Below are 13,313 nucleotides of genomic sequence, written 5' to 3'. Positions count from 1 at the left end.
GCAGGGAACTAGGCACTTCCTCTCCCCTCCCCTCCCCTCCCAGCACAAACTGCCAGCCCCCTTTTCTGAAACCAGTCTGGGTGGAGGAGAGAGAAGATGTACCCCCCCCATTCCGTTTTGAGTTACCATTTTGAAGTGAAAAAGATGGTGTCGTTCGAAATCCATCTTCCTATAAAATGCTAATGAAAGCATGGGGAGCCCAGTTTTGATTAGCAAAACTGTGGAGGGGAAATGGAAGGGTTTCTCTCTCTTCTCTTTCTGTGTGGCCCTGCTTTCAATTGTGGCGGAACGTTCAATTTGCCCTCTATGGAGAGCCAACATGGCGTAGTAGTTAAGAATGGCAGTCTCTAATCTGGAGTATTGGCGTTGATTCCCTACTCCTCCTCCACATGAAGCCTGCTTGGGTGACCTTGGGCCAAGCCGGCTTCTCTCAGGACTCTCTCAGTCCCACAAGCGATTCTTTGATTCTCCCTCACAAGGTATCTGTTCTGGGCAGAGGAATGGAATGCAATTGTACGCCACTTTGAGACTTCTTAGATAAAAGTGGGGAATAAAAACCTATTCTTCTTCTGTAGACTGGTAGAAATCCATTGTGTGTTATCGTGTCTACTTGGACCTCAGCCTAGGGTGCATTCTGTTCTGCAGTTTCCTATGGGCTCCCCAATGATAAGATCTCTGGCTGCAGTTCACTTTATGATAATCTCACAGGTGTGTCTATACCGATTGTACGTAGACCATCCTCAAACATGGTGATCTGCATGTGGGTTGCTTGCAATCTCACACCTGAATGAATTTTCCTTGCAGGACAAAAAAGAAAAAGAAAAAAAGGAGGACTCTATGAAGCATGGCTTTTTGTAATAGACACGATATGCAAACGCTAACGCTAGATGCAAAAACAGTATCTGTTTTTTAAAAAGCAATTGCATACCCTGGCTGTTCATTTGTATAGTAACACATTAGTTCAGCTTGCCTTGGAACCAGTGCCCCCTGCAAAATAGCTGCACAGGTTATTAAGTTCTTTTCACCTAATTTGTGTAAACTGGAGTTGGAAAGTAAATAATATTCTACACTATATAGATGAAGACTCCACTGTCGCTGGAAGGAATTCTAAACAAGATTAGGAGAAAATAACATTGGTTTCTGTCACCCAGGCTTCTACAGTATGTTTTTAATTTCATGGATTGTTGGGAAAGGTGTACTGTTCTTTTCCATTGGATCTGAAGCCTGTGCATATATTAAAAGCTGATCCAATACATTTCTGTACTCTTGTAATGCTTCTTACGTGGCACATCGCATTTCAGCTGTACCCGGTACAGTAGTTCTGAATTGTAGATGGGATTGGAACATTAATTTGAACTCTGTTCTAATATTCCATTGGAATGAGCAAAGCCTAAGAACTCGAATTAGCTTGCTGGATTGTAGCCTTGGTCCCTCTGGTCAGAATTTAGTCCACCTGCTGGCATCCTACAAAGAGCTCTATGCAGACCCGCAGATCAGCAGTTGCGAGGCCTTCTTACTGATTTGGTTGGACCTAACAAAAAATGGTATTCTGTGGCTTTTGTTTCTGGATCCTCCGTACCTATAAGAGCCTGATAGCCAGACAGGCTGCAATAGGTCCGGAGGATCCAGAAATACAAGCCCTGGAGTACCATTTTTTGTTAGGTCTAGCCACAGAATGACACAAAATGGTATGCAATTTTTCAAAGTTAAATATTATTAGCAGCGGTGACTTCCAGAGATTAGATTAGCTATCTTGGTTGGTTGAAGTGCTTCCTTTGGTTTATATATGGTACTTAGGGTAGTTTATTCCTCAATAGGGAAGGGAGGGCAGCTCAGCGGCGATCAGAATTTGCCCAGAAAACTTAGCAGGTCACAGAAAATGGAAGTTGTACTAATGCTTAAAAACCCTGAGGATAGCCAGAGGCATGAGCCCAAGGGCTCGTAGTTTCTGAATGACAGCCATTTTGTGAGCTGCCCTACAAGGTTCAGAGTCTATTCAAGATGTGGCCTTGTGTCCCCCTCCCCTTCGTGGTTAAATTGAATTTTGTTTGATGCAACTGTATATTTAAATTTAAATTTGGCCGTTTCTATAAGTCACTTGAAGGGCCATGGCGGCTTAGAGGTTAAGATGCTGAGCTACAGACCGGAAGGTCTGTAGTTCGGCAGTTAGTGCCACGTGACTGAGTGAGCTCCCGTCTCTGGTCCCAGCTCCTGCCAACCTAGCAGTTCAAAAACAAAAAAATTGCAAGTAAATAAATAGGTACCGCTTCGGTGGGAGGTAACAGCGTTCCGTGAGTCTCAGTGTTTAGTCATGCCGGCCACATGACCACGGAAACGTCTTCAGGCAGCGCTGGCTCTTTGGCTTGGAAACGGAGATGAGCACTGCCCCCTAGAATCAGATTTGACTGGCTTCCGAGCAAGGGAAACCTTTACCTTTTTATAAGTCACTTGGGCTCCCTGTCAGGGAGAAAAGTTAGGTTACTAACTGCCAACGTGAATGAAATGAGTAGGGAGCCCACGGAATCAAGCGCACTGCTATTGCCCCAGCTAGTCCTCTGGACTGCTGCCCCTTCCTCTCCCATTCCCCCCCCCCATTCCAGTTCCTTTTGCTCCTGCATTGTTCTCATCACGACTTGTACTGGTTACTGGCTGTCCTTGCTACATACCTTTGATACTGCAGAAGAGGCCATCCACTGGAGACGCACACAGGATAATTAGGCTGTCCTCTCCCAAAGTTAAATTTAAAAACTCTGGATGGGATACTGAGAAGCCTGTGGTGTATGATATCCCTACCTCCTCCTTGTGGTGATGCACATGGATCCCCTGAAATTCTGCTTCATGGGGAAATCCTCAGGAAAATTGGGGGGGGGGCTCTTGGGGTCCACTTTCGGGGGGGGGATTGGGTCCACCTTTGGGTCCAACCTGTTGCATTAGCCCTCTGCGGAGTAGCTTCCACATCCTCTAGGAGATGCAGTAAAAGATCCAATAAAGAGCCACTCTAAATTCTTTTTTGTTAAAAAGACAAAGCTTTTATTTCATAGGACTTTGCTCTGTGCTGCTTCACTGGTGGCTTCATTTCTTGTGCTTTTCCTAATCTGTGTTCTGTTTCTCAGAATTAGGTAATATGTTGGGGGGGACTAGCTTGCAATGTTTTTCATTATTCAGAAGTAGCTCTTATTAAAGAAAAAGTTGGCGATTGTGAAGATGGCTCGTTTTGTAGTTCTCTTAGTAAGGGGCACCTCCAACCGGCCAGATGCTGCTAGGAAGCTCTCATGATGGAGATCGGCTATATACTGTTGTTTTAATTCCTCACGTTGAGTAATAATGTATATTGCTTCTGACTGGAGGCTCCAATATTGGCTGTTGTGGCTCAGAGTGATTTACATTCATATTGTGAACCCAGGATGGAAATAGCTTCATCCCAGCAGTTTTCAGCTCGGTGAGCAACTTTGCCCTGTATGGCTGGTATTGCAAATGGCAGCAGTGGGTTAATCTAAAATATATAAAATGCCAATGTATTTTGTAGTCAGGATTATTTTAATGTTATGAGATACATATTTCAGTATGTTGGATTTTTTTTAGAAGTCTCAGCATCCTTAATGGTTTGATCACAATTGGACTTGATTTAAATTTGATAACCCATTATTATTATTAGTGGACTGTATTTTGCCCTGCCAGGAATTGAAACGAAAAAATAAAATGAACAACCAAACAACAGGTTGTTGAACATATGCTTGGATGTGCCTGGCTGATATAATCAGTCACCTGTGGTTCCTTCCTTTATAGGGAAAATAGGTGGTTCCTTCCTTTAGATGGGAAAAAAGGTGGTGGGAAGAAAGCATTGGAATTTAATAGAAAAATCTGATTTGTTTGCCATGCAGATTTAAAAACCAATTGGCTGGTTGACTCATCTGAAGCACAAGCCTGTGCTGTAGCTTGTACCAAAGCTTTAAAGCAAAATAGCTTCTTGTGAGGGATCCTCCTCCAAGTTTTAATGGACTAGCAGGAGTTCACCAAGAACAATTGTATAACCCTAATGTACAACAGCCTTGCTAACATTAGATAGAGGAGGAGGAGAATGTAGCCTTTAGTCAACCTAGTCCAGAATTCTGTTTCCCACCGAGGCCAGCCTAGGTGTCCCTTGAGAATAAGAAGAAGAGATTGGATTTATACACCACCCTTCACTACCCAAAGGAATCTCAGAGTGGCTTACAATTCCCCCCCCCCACAACAGACACCCTGTGAGGTAGGTGGAGCTGAGAGAGCTCTTTCGAGAACTGCTTGTGATAGAACAGTTCTGAGAGAACTTGTGACTGACCCAAGGTCACACCAGCAGCTGTATGTGGAGGAGTGGGGAATCAGACCTGGTTCTCCCAGATTAGAGTCCACACTCCTAACCACTACACCAAACTGTCTCTGTCTGTCTCCCTCTCTCTCTCTCTTTCTCACCTATAAGCTAAGGAACAGAGGCCAAAGCCCGCCTCCTCCTCCTCCTCCTCCTGACAGGTTTCACAGGTTAGTTACACGTTGCCTGAAGTACTTTCTTTTTTCCATTTTGCCTGTTAGAATTGTTGGGTGCCCCAAGTTGTAGTGTGGTGTTGGGGAGAGAACGTTCTCACCACACTTTCTCCATCCCATGTCCAAATGCAGCCACTTTGTAGTTTTGGTGCCTTTGTGATACCTATTGAGAAAAGGACCACATAGGTATAGCAGGAAGGCTTTTTAAAAATATAAGGTGATCTGATCCTCTTAATATTGGAATCAGCCTTGCTGTTTTATACTTAACCTCTATGAAACCGTGTCCTCGGAGATCAATATTTCCTAATTGAAAAAGAAAAACTATTTCCTTTAAATGTTCTTGTGATTTCCCTTTTATTTTTGTACTGGCATCTATCATAATGAGAAAAAACTGTGACTAAAAATATTTCTTTGTGTATGGGTTTTATGGTACATGCTTAAAAGATATATATGCAATTATGAACAAATAATATGGCATTGCCTTCCTCTTTATTTTCTAGTGAGGATGAAATGGAAGAAGCAAATGGAACTAACCCTATAGATATTGAGGTTGAACAAAACAAGGAGAGCAAAAAAGAGGTATTTTCCCAAAGAATGCTATATAATATATTAAGAATATACTATCAACTTGTATAGAAAATTACTGTGTTCTTACTGCTTTCTTTAGCTGTTGTATAATATGGACTCTAATCTGGGAGAACCGGGTTTGATTCCCCACTCCTCCACTTGCACCTGGCTGGATGACCTTGGGCAAGCCGTAGTTCTGATAACAGTTTCTGTCAAGAGCTCTCTCAGCCCCACCTACCTCACAGGGTGTCTGTTGTGGGGGCGGGGGAAGGGAAAGGAGTTTGTAAGCTGCTCTGAGACACCTTTGGGTAGTGAAGGGTGGGATATAAAATCCAATCTCTTCTCCTTCTCTTCTTTTGTCTTCTCACCACAGTTGTCATAAGGACTAGAAACTTAATAAAATGAGAATGGGAGGGTTGTGCAGTTTGAGTGCAGTCAGTGGTAGATGCATCTGAAGGAAATGCTACTATCCTTTGAAGCCGACTTGAACTATGAGGGAAGGCAGGGTATAAAAGTTTAAATAAATACACAAAAATAAATAAACTCTAGGGACCCCTGAGTGGCAGATGTGGTATCCCTCAAATTCTGAAGATGAATATGTACAAAAATTAATATCAGCCTATCTATCCCATTGTTATTTCACCCTTCTTCCAAGGAATTCAAGACAGTGAGCATGGTATGACCCTCCTCCGCTTGCCCTTCACAGCAACCCCATGAGGCAGGTTAGGAAGGGAGAGAGAGTGGCCCCTGGTGACCCTGTGAGCTTTTTGGCTGAATGGGGAGTTGAACCTTGGGTCTCATAGAAACACAGAACCACAGAGTTGGAAGGGGCCATGCAGGCCATCTAGTCCCACCCCCTGAGGGAGCTGATTCCACTGTTGAACAACTCTTACTGTAAATAAGTTTTTCCTAATATCCAGCCAGTACCTTTCCACCCTTAACTTAAACCCATGATTGCGAGTCCTCTCCTCTGCTGCCAACAGGAACAGCTCCCTGCCCTCCTCAAAGTGACAGCCCTTCCAATACTTCAAGAGAACAATCCTGTCCCCCTTCAATTTCCTCTTCTCCAGACTGAATATTTCCAAGTCCCTCAGCCTTTCCTCATAGGGCTTGGTCTCCAGGCCCTCGGTCATCCTCATTGCTGTCCTCTGCACCCGCTCCATTCTGTCCTTTTTGAAGTGAGGCCTCCAGAATTGCACACGACACTCTAGGTGCAGCCTGACCAATGCAGTATACAGCGGGACTGTGACATGTCTGCAGTTTGGATGTTATGCCTCTGTTGATACACCCCAAGGTTGCATTAGCCTTTTTTTGTCACTGCATCACACCGACTGCTCATATTTAACTTGTGGTCCACCTGTACCCCAGTCTCACACACGCTGCTACCCAGAAGTGTATCCCACATCCAGTATTCATGTTCCTCATTTTTGTTACCCAGGTGTCGAACTCAGCACTTACCCTTGTTAAATTGTATCTTGTTCACATCCGCCCACTTTTCCAGCGTGTTCAGATCCCATTGAATTCTGTATCTTCTGGCGTGTTCGCTGCTCCTCCCAGTTTGGTGTCTGTCTAGTCTTAGCTCGCTGTTCTGACCAGCACACTGGCCCTCTCACTGCTTCATAAAGGATCCTGTGCCTACCCACCCTTTTCCAAACTTTGTGGTACAGTGACCATTTGAAATCATTTCAGTATTTCTAAATACACTGAGCAGCAGGTTAAATTTCATGACTATACTTTCAGGAGGGTAGCCATGTTGATCTGCAGTAGAAGAGTAGATTTGGGACCAGTAGCACCTTAAGATACCATCAAAGTTTTTTCCATGTGTGCGTGTGTGTGTGGTGCACCTGGATGTCATGGCAACCTCTGTAGTGGTGTAGTGTTTAAGAGCGCGTAATCTGGGAGAACTGGGTTTGATTCCCCACTCCTCCACATGCAGCTGCTGGTGTAACCTTGGGTCAGTCACAGTTCTCTCAGTGCTGTTCTGGAAAGAGCAGTTCTGGAAAGAGCTCTCTCAGCCCCACCTACCTCACAGGGGGTCTGTTGTGGGGAGGGGAAGGGAAAGGGATTGTAAGCCACTCTGAGGCTCCTTCGGGTAGTGAAGGGCAGGGTATAAATCCAGTTTCTTCATCATCTTCTTCTGGTGACTGACTGTAAGTGCACCTGGAAGTCATGGCGACCTCTGGTGACTGACCCCTATTGGGGGCTTGGAGGATATTCAGAGAGGTGGCTGAACAAAGCCTGCCCCTGCCTCCCAGCTGCTGGTATTCCAAGGAGGTCTCCCATCCAAGTAATTGCAAGAGTCGACCCTGCTTAGCTTCCCAGACCTGATGAGATCAGGTTTGTCTGGGCTATCCAGGTCAGGGTGAGACCGACAAAATTTTTAGAGTATTAGCTCTCAAGAGTCAAAGCTCCATTTGTCAGATACAAAGATGGTTATCTCACAAAGGGAGCTTTGACTCTCGGTAAGCCTATACCCCCAAAATCTTGTTAGTCTCTTAAAATGCTAACATTTCACGAATATTTTACATATTCTGCCAGAGGCAAACCCAAAGTTGATGTTGAGTTTCCCAGAGTCTCCTCACCCTGTTCCTTGTGACCCTCCTGTGTGAGAGACATGACCCATTTTAGGGTCCCCGATCCACAGTTTGAGAAACACTGGTTTAGAAGGAGGAGGTTCCATCGTTTCACGTGTGGGCTCAGCCCTGCACACTACCTGCAGCTCTGTGGCGTGTGCACATCCCGTGGTGGTTACATATTTATTTCTGGCAATGCACATGAATTCATGCACACAGGACAGATCCATGCACTAACATATTATGCTAGGAATGCTGCCATGTTGTAATGTGTTGCCAGTGCTGTACAGTGGTTAGTGCCAGCGTGGTGTAGTGTTCAGAGTGTTGGAGGCCCAGCATCGGATCCCCACTCTGCTGTGGAAGATCAGTGAGTGACCTTGGACCAGTCATGTGCTCTCAAGCCTAACCCCCTTCACAGAGTTTTCGTGAGGATGAAATGGAAGAGAGGCAAATGAGATAAGCCCCTTTGGGTTCCTGTTGTGGAAAAGGGTTGTGTATAAATGATGTCAATCAGTAAATAATAATGGAGTCTACCCTAGCTATGTGGGGCGAGGTGGTGTAGAGTCATACTACTTCAGTTAAATTTATGAACTGGGCCTTATATTGACAAAAACCATCTCAATGCTGAGTTCTGGAAGTGTGTTTTCCTTCTGTGTCTGTGGGTTTGTTTGTTTGTTTGTTTTGCATTCCTTTTTGACAGAATCCCTTCATTATTTTTGCAGTTTCAAAAAAAAACAACAGCAACCAAAAACCTTGCTTAAATGACAGATGGATAAATTCATTTGATATACCTAATGAAGTTCTGCTGAAGTAAACTTCTGCTTAGGGAGTATAGTGTGACATTGAGTGGTAATTAAACATAAATTTAATATAGTTTAAATTCAGCTAAAATTGTCTCCCTGCCAACTCTGCAACCCCGGGCAGCCGAGGTACGTAGTGCAGTGCTTTTGCAATAACCGCTTTCATATCAGTTCCCCGAATGCCAGCAAATCCAGTCTCCCTGTATAAGCCAGGATGAGTTTGGCACCAGCCACTTTTCTCCCCCTAAATCCCAAGATTAGCTTCCATATGCCAGACCTACAGAAACCGCAGTTGCACTACAGTAAGATGAGCCCAGAGTTCCAGATGAGCAAAGAAATGCTATTTTTCCCACCTTGAGGGGTTGTGAGGAGTCTTTCCTGAGCTCAAATGTAGCAAACAAGACTCCCTGTGCGAACGAGTCACATCTGAGGGGCATCCCAAAGGAAAGTTCATGTCCCCAACACCTGATGTTTCGTCTCCAGATAGGTTGGGTTCCTGATGTGCCTGAAGAATAGGCAGGCAGGGGGAAACCTTAATCTTTGTGGGTGTGGGAAACAGAATCCTCCTGACCTGTCTCTATGAGAGAGAAGCTTTACTCCCACCGGAGCATGGGAATAAGTAAGGTAAAGGTAAAGGTTTCCCTTGCTCGAAAGCCAGTCGAATCCAACTCTAGGGATGCGGTGCTCATCTCCATTTCCAAGCCGAAGATCCAGCGCTGTCCAAAGACATTTCCGTGGTCATGTGGCCAGCATGACTAAACACCGAGGCGCATGGAACGGCTGTTAAATTGTGGTGTGCAAAAAAAAATAATTCGGCCCGATTCGGATTCGGCCAAATTGGGCAGAATCAATTTCGGCTGGCAGAAATATTCCCCGCATGTCAATTTCGGCAGTAGGAGCCAATTCAGGAGTCTTTTGGCCAGCCGAATGTCCATTTTGTCCCCATTATATCCTATGAACCATTGAAATCAATGGTGAAAACATAGGGTATATTCTGGGGGCTGGAGTGGAGGGGGTTTGAGGGAGAGGTTCCAAACTCCTGGGGTAGCTGTTGGACCCACCCCCCAAGATACCCACCAAGTTTCAAGAACATTGGACCAGGGGGTCCAATTCTACGGGCCCTCAAACAGGTTGCCCCCATCCCCTCCATTGTTCTCTATGGTGGGGGAAAAAGAGGTGGTTTGCCATTGCCTTCCTCTGCAGAGTCCTACTTGGTGCCCCACCCAAGTACCACCCCTACTTAGTTTCAGATGATATCGGGCTGTACCATGTCATGCCTTCCCTCCCTCTCAAATACTTCTTTTTTGGTTGCTGTCAAGTCATAGCTGACTTATATTGACCCCTTGAAGTTTTCAAGGCAAGCGACTGTTAGAGGTGGTTTGTCATTGCTTGTATCCCCATCAGGAGTCTGGTGTTCTTTGGTGGTTTCCCTTCCAAATGCTGATCAGGGCCAAACCTTCTTAGCTTCTGAGATCTGACAAGCTCCAGCTAGCTAGAGGGACAAAATTCTAGCCCCCCTGGTGATTCTAGGGACCCATGGACAGGGCTGGCATCAGCATACTCCAATATGGGGCAGCTGCCCAGGGTTAAGGTGGTAGGACCCACTGCTGCCACCTGCCCACTCGCTGGGGAGCTGTCCCACCACCTGCATTCCCAGCTTTGTGCCCTGTCCAATGTCCCCTGCCCCAGGGATGTCCGACTTGCCTCGACCACGGCCAGGGCCTTTTCAGCTCTGGCCCCCACCTGGTGGAATAAGCTCCCATATGACATCAGGGCCCTGCGGGATTTATTACAGTTCTTCAGGGCCTGTAAGATGGAGGTCTTCCACCTGGCTTGTGGTTAAGGGGGCGGACGTCCCCTCCCTCTGGCTGGCCCCCTGTCAGTGGCCTGAATTTTAAATTCCATCTTAATTGCTGAGACATCTGATTAGAATTTACATGGTATTTTAGGATTTTGTGCTATTTTATACTGTTGTTTTTAAGTGGCTTTATCTGTATTATATATTATATTTACATTGTTGGAACCCGCCCTGTGGGGGTGGGGGGTGGGATACAAATCCAAATAAATAAATAAAAATAAAATATAAATAAATGTCATTAGGGGACGGGCGTATATGTGAAGGGCATGAGGCTGGGAATGTGGGCAGTGGGAGGAGTCACAAATTGACAGGGAGGATGCACAGGCGGGGGGGGGAGGGGGGGCACAGTGGCCGGCAGAAGAGGAGACCCCCAGGTACTCTGGCTGGGCCCATGGAACTGGGCAAGGTACTGGTTTATTTCCATATGATGCTTGGCATGAGCCTGGGTAGCGTGAGGGGGTACAAAGAGAAAATGGGGGGGGCGTTGCTGTGACTCTCAGTCAGTTCTCAGTAGGTGTGCAGCTATGGTAGGGATGTGATTCTGAGAGCCAGATGGCCAGGGACACGAATCACGGGTCCTTCCCCTTATGATTGTCATGCGATTGGCGGTTCCAGTACTGACTTGCTTGTGGCAATTGCGTGAAATAGCAAAATGAGAAAATGTTTTGCTTTGGGCTTTAGAATTATCCAGGTGTGAGAAGGGAAGTTGGAGGGGAGGGCGCTGTGTAAAAGCACACAGATGTCTAGAGGTTCCCCAAAGCCAATGTCATTCGTTCGGTGAAAGACGCCTCCTCTGCTGGCACCCAGAAAACCACATCTGCCCCAGTCAAATGATGATATAAGGATAGGCATATAATTAGCTAAAGTCGGTAATGACTTTGACAAGGCTTTGCTTATTGACAAATGCAGGCACTGCAGACTTCAGTTCTGCCTTATCCCCCCCCCCCAAAAAAAGCCTTTGATAGCCATTGGCTCCCTGCCGTGCAGGCTAGAACGGTGGATGTAGCCATGCATGGTGAAAGTCAAAGTTAATTTGTGTCTGCTGCGCTTTCCAAAAGGAAACAGATGGTTGCAATGTTTGAGTTCAAGTTGTCTTTGCAGCCAAGCCGCGTGCTTTGGATTGCACACCCTCGTTTTTCATACTTTAACAGCACTAATTTGTGCCATTTTTGATACCCACCTTAAACCCCCCCCCTTAGTTACCACAAGACACTCAGACACTCTGCCTGTGTGATAGGCAACTTCCAAAGTGGGGTGTGTGCCTGTGCGTACACTCCATGGTGCGTAACTAATTTATACCCCACTTTTCTCCCCAACGGGATCCCAAAGCAGCATTCACAACATTGTTCTCTGATCCTCTGTTTTATCCTCACAACAGCCCTGTGAGGTAGGTTAGGCTGGCCCAAGGTCGCCCAGCGAGATTCCATGGGCAGAGTGGGGGTTCAAACCTGGGCCTCCCAGACCCTAGTCTGAAACTCTCATCACTACACCACACTGATGTGTTGTCTCGATCATTGGATAGTGGGAACCAATGCTCCCTCTAAGCTGTGTAGTCTTGTGAGCAAAAATCCTACTTTGTGAGCTACCGGCTTTAAAGTTGTGAGCGAGTGATTTGGCTACTGCATCAATTAGTTTGCTCTGGAGCCATCCTTCCTGAGCCAAGGCAAAAATGTGTGAGCCGGAGGCTAAAAAACTGTGAGCTAGCTCACACTAACTCATCTTAGAGGGAACACTGGTGGGAACTCCTAACTATAAGACCGGATAGTGGCAGTCCAGATAGGGTTACCAAGTTACAACTCTGGGGGAGCTGAGTGATTTGAAGACTGGAAAGTAGCAAATTGTCACTGTGCTTTTTTGAGGTAAGTTAGCCAAATGTAAGCATCCCGAACTGAAGAATAAAGATGAAGCAGGCAGCTGCTGCAGAATTCATCCGTCTTTGTATCTGAAGTCTTCTGGCTGATGCAGTCCAAAATTATCCTGTGAGATTAATCAATGGGTGCAGGGTGTCCATTTTTTCTTCACCGTCATATTTTTCAGTCCGGGTTTCTCTCCCCCTTCCTCTCCTCTCTCTTTAATTAAAAACTTGATGAGCTCAGAGTCCCTCACTTTATCATTTGGTTAACTGATATTAAAAATTAATACGGGTAAAGGAAGAAATGGAAACCCTCGTGGTGTTTAGGTCTCAGTCAGTTTTGTTAAAAGAATATCTCCCTCGCCCCCCCAAAAAAAGGGTGGATTCTTATTTTCTTCTCTTTCCCCTCCTGCTGTTCTCTGCCTTCTTGGAATCCTCTTCATCTGTGCCCCTTGCAATTGCTGGGGAAGCCCGCTGCTCTATCTTACATATGTTCTCTGAACCAGCGGAAGAAAACTGATCGGCTCTCCGGCTGCTCCCTGAACTATGAGGGGACCATCAGTTTGTTAGACAGTCATTGATCCGAGCCTGAATGTTCTTCAGAGCTCAGCCTTGAAGTGTATTGACAGGAGTGCTTCTGCTGCAGGCGTATTGCCAGGGATCCACAAATGTTGTCTTAAACTTCCTTTGTTGTTGTTGTTGTTGTTCAGTTGCACAGTCGAGTCCGACTCTTCGCAACCCCATGGACCACATCATGCCAGGCCCTCCTGTCTTCTGTCGTGGTCCGGAGTAGGGGTGTGCAAAAAAAAAAAATTCAGAAAAATTCGGATTCGGGTTTACTGGACCCGAATTTTTTCGGGAAACCCGAAAAAACCCGAATATCTATATCGGTAAAGCATAGATATCCGAAAAAATTCGGGAATCCCGAAAAATTCGGGTCCATTATAACCAATGGGGCCATTGAAGTCAATGGCAAAAATCCTCTTGAAACTTTGTGGGGGGCTGGGGGGAGGGGGTTTGGGGTAGAGGCTCCAAACTTGGAGCGTGCTTACTGGAACCTCTCCCCAAAATACCCACCAAGTTTCAGGACGATTGGACCAAGGGGCACAATTTTATGGGCCCCAAAACGGGGTCCACCCAGATGA

At 45.9% G+C, this 13,313-nt stretch overlaps 1 protein-coding gene across 1 annotated transcript in view; it reads left to right on the top strand.

Moving 5' to 3' along the window:
• Nucleotides 1-13,313, top strand: part of RCOR1 (REST corepressor 1) — a 191,038-nt gene that overhangs the window by 159,376 nt on the left and 18,349 nt on the right. The window contains exon 7 of the mRNA XM_015418469.1: nt 5,019-5,097. Within this exon, the coding sequence (XP_015273955.1) occupies nt 5,019-5,097 (79 nt within the window). The remainder of the gene's footprint in view (nt 1-5,018; nt 5,098-13,313) is intronic.

This window comes from Gekko japonicus, unplaced genomic scaffold (genome assembly GCF_001447785.1).
Source record: "Gekko japonicus isolate JY-2015 unplaced genomic scaffold, Gekko_japonicus_V1.1 scaffold93, whole genome shotgun sequence".
Lineage (NCBI taxonomy): Eukaryota > Metazoa > Chordata > Lepidosauria > Squamata > Gekkonidae > Gekko > Gekko japonicus.
The sequence above is the reverse complement of the archived record's forward strand: the minus strand, read 5'-3'. Positions and strand labels throughout refer to the sequence as shown.